This window comes from Protobothrops mucrosquamatus, unplaced genomic scaffold (assembly GCF_001527695.2).
Source record: "Protobothrops mucrosquamatus isolate PMUCROS unplaced genomic scaffold, P.Mucros_1.0 scaffold1971, whole genome shotgun sequence".
Taxonomy (NCBI): Eukaryota; Metazoa; Chordata; class Lepidosauria; order Squamata; family Viperidae; genus Protobothrops; species Protobothrops mucrosquamatus.
In genome coordinates, this window is record NW_015388088.1 from 41,325 (window position 1) to 51,374 (window position 10,050).

At 40.1% G+C, this 10,050-nt stretch overlaps 1 protein-coding gene across 1 annotated transcript in view; it reads left to right on the forward strand.

Annotated features, from left to right (window-relative positions):
• The first annotated feature begins 558 nt into the window (after positions 1-558).
• The window catches only part of LOC107294508 (puromycin-sensitive aminopeptidase-like protein), a 26,979-nt gene continuing 17,487 nt past the window's right edge, over positions 559-10,050 (forward strand). Inside the window, exons 1-2 of the mRNA XM_015823742.1 lie at positions 559-676; positions 946-1,053. Of these exons, the coding sequence (XP_015679228.1) occupies positions 602-676; positions 946-1,053 (183 nt within the window). The 5' untranslated portion in view covers positions 559-601. The remainder of the gene's footprint in view (positions 677-945; positions 1,054-10,050) is intronic.

Consider the following 10,050-nt stretch of genomic DNA (forward strand, 5'->3'; position numbering starts at 1 on the left):
ACCACAAAGAAAAAGAACTGGTTATTATCCTGTAATGCAGTTATTTCAATGGTAATCTGCCTTTATGTAACCTGCCTTTCTTCTCTGCATAGCTTCATTTTTCCTTTAGGTATGTGGTATTGGTCTTAAGAACTAATTACTGACAGCTGTGCCTAGCTATGTGGTACACATGAGGAGCAGCATTCCCACTAAACTATTTTGTGAGCTCTAAAAGACTCCAAACAGGTCTCTATAAAAAGCATGTAACTTATGTGTGTGAATTTGTAGTTAAGTATTCAAGGAATTGTAATTAAAATAATTAGTTTCTTTTCATGAATCTTTCAAATCTCCTATCATTTACTCATTTATTGTTCCTTGATCCTCATTTTGTTCTTCTTTTGTACACCCCTTATCAGTCCTCTATTATTCAAGCTAATATTCGGAGCCCCAGAGTCTGCATAGTTTTGGAATTTGCCATATTCTTACTTTACTTTTGCTTAAATATGCTGGGTTTAGCATCTTTTCAGTAAGGCATCATAATACATATGCTTGTGTACTTTTTTTAAATCACACAGGGATGGGAACATTAAAGATAGATTTTGTTGGAGAACTGAATGACAAAATGAAAGGATTTTATCGAAGTAAATACATCACCCCTTCTGGAGATATGCGGTTTGCTGCTGTTACCCAATTTGAGGTATGAAATCCTTTGATTTGTAAATTTCCTGGCCTGTTAATATTAATTGGATGTAGCAACCTGGGTTTCTTAAAAATTCTCTTCAATTTTGCAGTTCTGCTTCTGATTTTCTTTTTTACAAAGCTAAAAATATGCTTTTCCCCCCCTTTTGATTGTTTATGTATATGTATCCTTTTGAATATTGAATATGATAGTTCTTATATGGATCTGTCAGAATGTCTCAGTTAGCCTGTTTTGGCTTTTTCATGCTGCTCTTTTCTTTCTTGCAGGCCACTGATGCTCGCAGGGCCTTTCCTTGCTGGGATGAGCCGGCCATCAAGGCAACTTTTGATATTTCATTGGTGGTTCCCAAAGACAGGGTAGCTTTGTCAAATACGGTAAATAGTTTAATAACTTACAGTCATATCACAGTGGCTTGACAAACAGAAAAAAGTTACTGCAAGGCATGACCTGAGGTTTGGATGGCATGGCTTTCTATGGTTCAATAATGTTAAGGTTAATGTAGCTTTTAAAAATCACTATATTAGAAATGCTATATTGAAAATATGGACTAGATATTAACCCAGATTGTACCCCAAAATAACTTTATGGGTCTCAGCACAAAAAACATTTTAAAGAAAAGAAACATCAGGCAAAGAGAGATGGTTAACATATAGAGAGCTGTTACAACAAGAGCATAGAGAATGTAAAATGAAATCAAGAGATAAACTGACAATGGAGGGATTTAGTTTTCAATGGTTTTCATGTGCACAGTTAAGAGAATGATTTGAAGTAGATATCTGGACATTTGGAATTAAACAGCACAAGACATAATTTGAAATTGAACTGTGTACAAACGATGAACATATAATTGCTAAAATATATATACTTTTTTTGAAATTTGAAATGGAAGGACAAGTGAAAGTGCATGATAAAATGGGCTAAGAATTTTGGACATAATACATTGATGGAATAATGGGAAAATTTGTGGCCGAAAGGACTGAAATTTACATTATGCTACAATTTGAAAGAGAACTTTTGTAAAGTGGTATGCTGTTGGTATATATCGCCAGAAAAAATATTTAGAATGTATAAAGGTACTTCAAGTTTATGTTAGAAATGTGGAAAATGTGAAGGGTCATTTTATCAAGCCTGGTGAACTTGCAAAAAAGCCAGAAAATTTTGGATTCAAATATATCAATGCACAAATTAACACACACAGTATGAGGAATAAACAGGGTGAACTAGAAATTCAAGTAATGAGGGTAGATATGATATTGTTGCCATTACGGAAACTTGGTGGGATGAAACCCACAAATGGAACACTCAGCTAGAGGGATTTAAATTATTTAAAAGAAACAGACCAAATAAAAGAGGAGGTGGAGTTGCTCTCTATATAAGAAATAACTACATTTCTACAGAAATAGAGCAGAACAATGATGAAAACCATCTTGAATGCATTTGGGTCAATATAAAAGGGGAAAAAATGACATTGCCATAGGTGTATATTATAGGCCACCCAACCAAATAGAGGAAATAGATGAAGGTTTTGCTAGTCAGTTAACTAAGGTATGTAGAAAGCACATCACAATAGTAATGGGGGACTTTAATTACCCTGACATCAACTGGGAGACAAACTCTGCACCAAGTGGAAGATCAAACAGGTTCCTGACAAACCGAGCAGACAACTTTGTCTCCCAAAAAGTATAGAAGGGAATTAGGGGGTCAGCCATATTGGAATTAATGCTTACTAAAAGAGATCAAATTATAGAAGGTGTTGAGGTTATAGGAACCTTGGGAGGGAGAGTGATCATGCAGTATTGGAATTCAACATTATGCAAACACAAGCAATAGAACATAGTCAAACTAGAGTCTTGGACTTTAAGAGAGCTGATTTCAATAAAAATAGAGAGAACTTGGGAAGGATTCCATGGATGAGAATCCTCAAGGGGAAAACAACCCAAGAAGCTTGGGAAATTTTGAAAAGTGAGATTATAAAAGCCCAGTTTAGCACAATTCCAATGAAGAAGAAAAATAACAGCTCTCAAAAGAAACCAGCATGGCTGCACAAAGAACTCTCTGATAAATCGAAAGACAAAAAGGACAAGTATAAAAAGTGGAAAGAGGGGCACATAACTAAGGCAGAATATCAACAAATAGTCCAAGCCTGCAATGAAGTCAGGAAAGCTAAGGCTCAAAATGAACTAAGGCTTGCAACAAAAGTAAAAAATATCAAAAAACGCTTCTTTCAACATGTAAAAAACAAGAAAAAAGTCAAGGAAACGATTGCTTCATTAATGGGAGAAAATGGCAACAAGATGACAAGCAACAGGGAGAAAGCAGAACTATTTAACTCGTTTTTTGCATCTGTCTTTACACAAAAGGAGAAAACAGTCCAACCTATAAAAAAACAGATCTGTGAACATCTATAAACAAATAAAGTTATAACTAGTAGCCAGCACGGATTTGTCAAAAACAGACCATGCCAGACAAATCTTATTGCAATCTTTGACAAAGTGACAAAATTAGACCAGAGAAATGCTGTGGATATAATTTATTTGGACTGCAGTAAAGTAGACCACAACCTACTACTTGATAAGATAGAAAAATGTGGGTTAGACAGCATCACCATCAGATGGATTTGTAACTGGCTGACCGGCCGTACTCAGCGTGTAGTCCTCAATGGAACTGAATCTACATGGAGGGAAGTATGCAGTGGGGTACCCCAAGGGTCTGTCTAGGCCTAGTACTCTTCAACATCTTCATCAATGATTTGAATGAGGGGATAGATGGGAAACTCATCAAATTTGCAGATGACACCAAGCTGGCAGGAATAGCCAACACTCCTGAAGATAGGCTTAAGATACAGAAGGATCTTGACAGACTTTAACATTGGGCCCTATCTAACACAATGAAATTCTCTGGTGAAAAAAGTAAGGTTCTACATTTAGGCAAGAAAAACCAAATGCACAGGTAGAGTATAGGTGGTACCTTGCTCAATAGTAGCAATTGTGAGAGGGATCTTGGAGTCCTAGTAGACAATCACTTAAATTTAAGCCAGCAGTGTGCTGCAGCTGCCAAAAAAGCCAATGCAATCCTAGGCTGCATTAATAGAGAGATAGAATCAAGATCACGTGAAGTATTAGTACCGCTTTACAAAGCCTTAGTAAGACCACACTTGGAATACTGTTCCAGTTTTGGTCACCACAATATAAAAAAGATGTTGAGACTCTGGAAAGAGTGCAGAGAAGAACAACAAAGATGATTAGGGGACTGGAGGCTAAAACATATAAAGAACGGTTGCTGGAATTGGGTATGTCTAGTTTAATGAAAAGAAGGACTAGGGGTGACATGATAGCAGTGTTCCAATATCTCAGGGGTTGCCACAAAGAAGAGGCAGTCAAGCTATTCTCCAAAGCACCTGAAGGCAGGGCAAGAAGCAACGGATGGAAACTAATCAAGGAGAGAAGCAACCTAGAACTAAGGAGAAATTTCCTGACAGTTAGAACCATTAATCAGTGGAACAACCTGCCTCCAAAAGTTTTGAATGCTCCAGCACTGGAAGTTTTTAAGAAGATATTGGACAACAATTTGTCTGAAATGGTATAGGGCTTCCTGCCTGAGCAGGGGGTTGGACTAGAAGACCTTGAAGGTCCCTTCCAACTCTGTTATTCTGTTATATACAATGATACAAAGTATTTTAAAGATTAATATGCAGTTGAAACCTGAACTTTTCTGGTTGGGACGAATGGTCAGAGAAGTACAAAAGAGTTATGGAAGATTATTTCCATATTTGGTAACTGCTTCAAGATTACTATATGCACAAAAATGGAAAGACTTTAAAATACCCACAACATAGGAATGGCTGGTGAAGATGACAGAATTTAGCAGAGATGGAAAAATTGACTTGTTTCATGATAGAAAGTACAATAATTACATTTATTAGTGACTGGAAACCCCTTATGGACTTTTTGCTGAAAAAAGAAAAAACAAACTTGTGGTTTATGGGTTTGATGACTTATGACCACAGTTGTGACTGGAATCTCAGTCACTGAGCAAAGTGATCATAAGTGAGATGTCCACATGACTACTTTGCTCAACAACCACAATCCCAGTTGTAGCCATTAAGCGATCTCGTAGGTTCAACAGATGGAATGAAATAGCTGCTTGCTGAGTTCAGCTCCCCTCTGTGTACAGAAGGGAACTGTTCTGGTGGGCTGCAGCAATGGAGCTGGGATCTTCAGGATCTGAACTGTTTCTCCACCCCACCGGAGGAGTTAGTCTCCCCTCCGTGCATGGAAGAGAACTACTGAAGAACCCAAGTCTGTTCCTGCAGCCCTTCGGAGGAGTTTCCCCTCCCCTCTGTGCATGGAGGGGAACTCTTTCAAAGGACTGCAGAAACTTTTCCTGCAGCCTGCCAGAGAAGTTTCCTTCCCCTCAGCAGGCGGCTCATTTGTTCTCAAAGGGCTGCCTGTGTGGACAGGAGAATCTCAGTTCCATGCGGAGCTGAGATTTCCTCCTGGCTGAGATTACCTCCTGGTGGACAGCCCTTTCACACTCAAAGAGTTGCCTGCCAGGAGGTGTCATGACCCCATCGGAGCCCAGTTCAGAGGAGGAGTTGGAACCAGGACCGTCCGATGGGGATGGCACATCTCCCTTGGAATCTTTGGATATGGTCCCAGGCCCTTCAGGCATTGGGGGAGGTGGCTGACTGGACGGACAGCTGCCTGCCCTCACAGACATGGGGGAGGATTGGCTGCAAACAGGCAGTAGTGTTGAGAGGCAGCAGATTCCCCTCTGATAAGGAACAGCTGCCTCCCCCACTCAATCTGAGGGCACAGAGAGTAGAGTGGAGGCAAGCACAAAGGATGTCTGCTCTGCTGCTCAGGAGAAGGTCACCCTGCCCCTCCTCACACGAAACACCTGGTGAGGGTTGAATTAAGCAGAAGCCAGAGGAGATTGTCTTTCTCTGGAATAATTGTTTGCTTTGGCATACACTCCTCCAGCTTTGGAAAAACTATGCCTTGCCTTTTGCCTCGTGGACTTGCTTTGCCTCGTGGACTTGCCTTTTGCCTTGTCGACCTGCCTTACCCTGTGGACTTGCCTTGCCCTTTGTACCTGGACTCTGGACCTTGCCCTGTGAGCTTGCACCTTCTCTTTGGACTTCCTTTGTTGTTTACTGGTTTTGGTTTGGGAGACTGAGGATGGCTGCCTTCTGGGTAGTGTAGGGTGGAGCCTTACCGGCCATTGTAGGGCCGGTTGTTGTGGCATTTAATCAGAGCAATAAAGGACTCCATTGATGCCTGCCTCTGCCCAGGCTACCTGGGTCATAACAGCAGGTGTCATGGAGGCTTTGGATTCTGAGTCTGACGATGATGGGGAGCCAGCTCCTGAGATGTCCTTGGAAGATAAGCACTCAGCGTCAGTTGAGCAGCCAGTTGAGCAGGCAGAGGAAACAGTTGCTGCCATTATGCAGTGAGGAAGATGAGCAGCTGCCACTGTTATGCAATGAGGAAGATGAAATGCTACCCCCTTCTGATGCAAGGGCACATAGAGCAGAGCATAGGGAACAGCAGCTGAGGTCAGCCAGGCTACTTGCGAGGAAGCAGCCCCACCTTCCCAAATGAGACACATTGGGCTGTTCTTACTTCAAAGGAGCTTAGAGTTAGGACTGATGTCAGAAACAACTGTTTGATATAAACTAATTTTAGAGTCAGCTGAGGAACTGGATGGAGACAAGAAATCTGCGGCAGAGTAACGCCAGGAGAGTAGTATGGAGACAGTGGTACAGGAATCTGTTACTTTGTGCAAAGATGGAGATTAAGGTTATCACCTGGAAAATTAATGGGGCAAATGCCCCATCCAAACGTAAACAATTATTTCATTATTTGAGGAAACTTAATGTTGATATAATTTGCCTTCAACAAACACATATTAAGAAACAGGATAAGAAATATTTAATAAATAAACGACTGGGGAGGAATTTATTTCTGCTGGCTTAAAGAAGACTAATGGAGTTATTCTATATATAAAACCCCAACTTAAACCTAAGCTACTTTTAGTAGATTATTATGGTAGATTTGTAGTAGTGGAAATTGAGCTCAATGGAATAAAAACAATAGTAGTAGTCCTATATAGGCCAAATGCTGATAAATGCAATTTTTTTAAATATCTTATGGACCAGTTAATAGCATTTTCATATATAAATTGGTTCATGCTGGGGGACTGGAATGGAGTGACCTTACCAGCTTTAGATAGATCATCATCTAAGGCACGGGTGTCAAACTCGCTGCATCACGTGATGTGTCGTGACGCATCGTGACTTTTTTTGCATTGCTGATGCAACCGGCCCATGGGCCGGCAGTTTGACACCCCTGATCTAAGAGGATTAAACCCACCCAGGGTAAATTACCGAATATTTTCTCCAACATGATGGATAACTTAGTATTAATAGACTCATGGAGATATAAAAACGGTTCGGCTAGAGAATATACTTTTTTTTCAGAAAGACATAAATCCTTTTCAAGGATTGACATGATTTGGATTTCTAAAAATCTTGCAAATAAAATTTTAAAAGTTGATATTTTACCTAAATCTTTCTCTGATCATAACCCAGTGTGTTTGGTACTTAGAGGAAAGAGGTTGAGTTATAGATGGAGACTAAATGAAGTTATTTTGCAAAAGGAGGTGATTGTGAAAGACTGTAAAAAGAAATTAAAAGAGTATTTTGATAGCTTTAACAACTGTGTGGGATGCAAGCAAGGCTGTTATGAGGGGTTATTTTATACAGTGGAATGGAATGGAATGGAATGGAATGGAACGGAACGGAACAGAACAGAACCTTGGAGGTCTTCTAGTCCAGCCCCCCGCTCAAGCAGGAGAACCTATATCATCTCAGACAAGTGACTGTCCAGTCTCTTCTTAAAAACCTCCAGTGATCGAGTGCCCATGATTTCTGAAGGCAAGCTGTTCCACTGGCTAATTGTCCTCACTGTTAGGAACTTTCTCCTTAATTCCAGGTTGCTTCTCTCTTTGATCAGTTTCCAACCATTGTTTCTTGTCCTGCCCTCTGATGCTTTGGAGAATAATTTGACCCCCTCTTCTTTGTGGCAGCCTCTCAAATACTGGAATACTGCTATCATGTCACCTCTATTTCTTCTTTTCTTTAGACTAGCCAAACCCAAGTCCTGCAGCCGTTCTTCATATGTTTTAGTCTCCAGGCCTTGGATCATCTTAGTTGCTCTTCTCTGAACTTTTTCCAAGGTCTCAACATCTTTTTTGTAGTATGGTGACCAAAATTGGTTGCAGTATTCCAGGTGTGGTCTCACTAGGGTTTTATAAAGCAGTACTAATACTTCGTGTGATCTTGATTCTATGCCTCTGTTTATACAACCCAGGATTGTATTAGCTTTTTTGGCTGCTGCTGCACACAGAAGAAGAAATCCCTGGAAAAGATGCAAAAAATATTAGATGAGATTAGACAGAAAGAAATTGAGTTGCAAAAGACACCTACGGATGTAAAAATTTCACATCAAATTAAATTGTTAACAGCAACAACTGTCTATGTTAACAGTTCAAGAAATAGAAACAAAAAAGAAGTATGTGAAACAAAGACATTTTGAATTTGCAAATAAACCAGAGAGATGGTTGGCATATAAATTAAGGAAGGAAAGGGAAAAGCGAATGATTGAGAAAATTTGTGAAGGGGACAAGGTAATAACCGACAATGAACTTGTTAAAAAGACTTTTCATAATTTTTATTCTAATTTGTATAAAAAAACAGGAGTTAGATAGGTCTAAAATAGATGAATATCTTTTAAGACAAAGGTTACCTAAGTTATCACAATCCTAGAGGCAACTTATGAATGACCCAATAACACTCTTTGAAATATCAGAAGCTATTAAAAAAATGAAACCAGGTAAAGCTCCAGGACCAGATGGTCTTACAAGTCAATACTATAAGTCCGTGGTGGCGAACCTATGGCACGCGTGCCACAGGTGGCACGCAGAGCCCTCTCTGTGGGCATGCGCACCATCACCCCAGTCCTAGGCCTTCAGCTGGGTTTTATAAAACTTTTTCACTTTAGGCCTCCGCTGCCGTGTGCAAAAAAAGGGAAAAGTTTCAATCAATCAATCTCAACTTCTCGCGGGGAAAAAAAAGATCTCGCAAAGTTTGATTGATTGATTGAACTTTTCAGTCCCACCTAGTCTGCCGTTACCACCGCAGCCACACCCACCCAATGGGCCACGCCCACCCAATGGGCCACACCCACCCGGCACCCAATGATACATAAGTGGGTTTTGGGTTGCAGTTTGGGCACTCGGTCTCTAAAAGGTTCGCCATCACTGCTATAAGTGCTTCGAGGAGGAACTTCTACAGCCACTAAAGGATATAATGAATGATATACTTCAGGAGGGAAGGATACCCCAAACATGGAAGGAAGCCAATATTGTGTTATCCTACAAAGACAAAGAATTACAGACCAATTTCACTACTGAACAATGACTATAAACTCTTTGCTGCAATTTTGGCAGAAAGACTAAAGAAGATTTTACAGGTATATATTCATGCAGACCAATCTGGCTTTCTGCCAAAAAGACAGTTAAGGGACAATGTGAGGAATGTTCTGAATATCATTGAATACTTACAATACCACAATGAGAAACAGGCAGTTTTAATAGACGGCTCTATACATGGACATCACCAGATGGTCAACACAGAAATCAGATTGACCATGTGCTCTGCAGCCAAAGATGGAGACGCTCTATACAGTCAGTAAAAACAAGAAGACCAGGAGCTGACTGTGGCTCAGATCATGAGTTTCTCATTGCAAAATTTAGGCTTAAATTGAAGAAAGTAGGGAAAAACACTAGGCCACTCAGGTATGAACTAAATCATATCCCTGATGAATATACAGTAGAGGTGACAAATAGATTTAAGGAATTAGATCTGATAGAGTGCCTGAAGAACTATGGACGGAGGTTCGCAACATTGTACAAGAGGTAGCAACTAAAACCATCCCAAAGAAAAAGAAATGCAAGAAAGCAAAATGGCTGTCTGAGGTGGTCACTGACCTTGAGCCAGACATCCTAGAATGTGAAGTGAAATGGGCCTTAGGAAAGCTGACTAACAACAAAGCTAGTGGAGGTGACAGTATTCCAGCTGAGCTATTCAAAATCTTAAAAGACGATGTGCTAAAAGTGCTACACTCAATTTGCCAGCAAATTTGGAAAACTCAACAGTGGCCACAGGATTGGAAAAGGTCAGTTTACATTCCAATTCCAAAGAAAGGCAATGCCAAAGAATGTTCAAACTATCGCACCATTGCACTCATTTCACATGCAAGTAAAGTTATGCTTAAAATCCTACAAGCTAGACTCCAGCAGTATGTGGA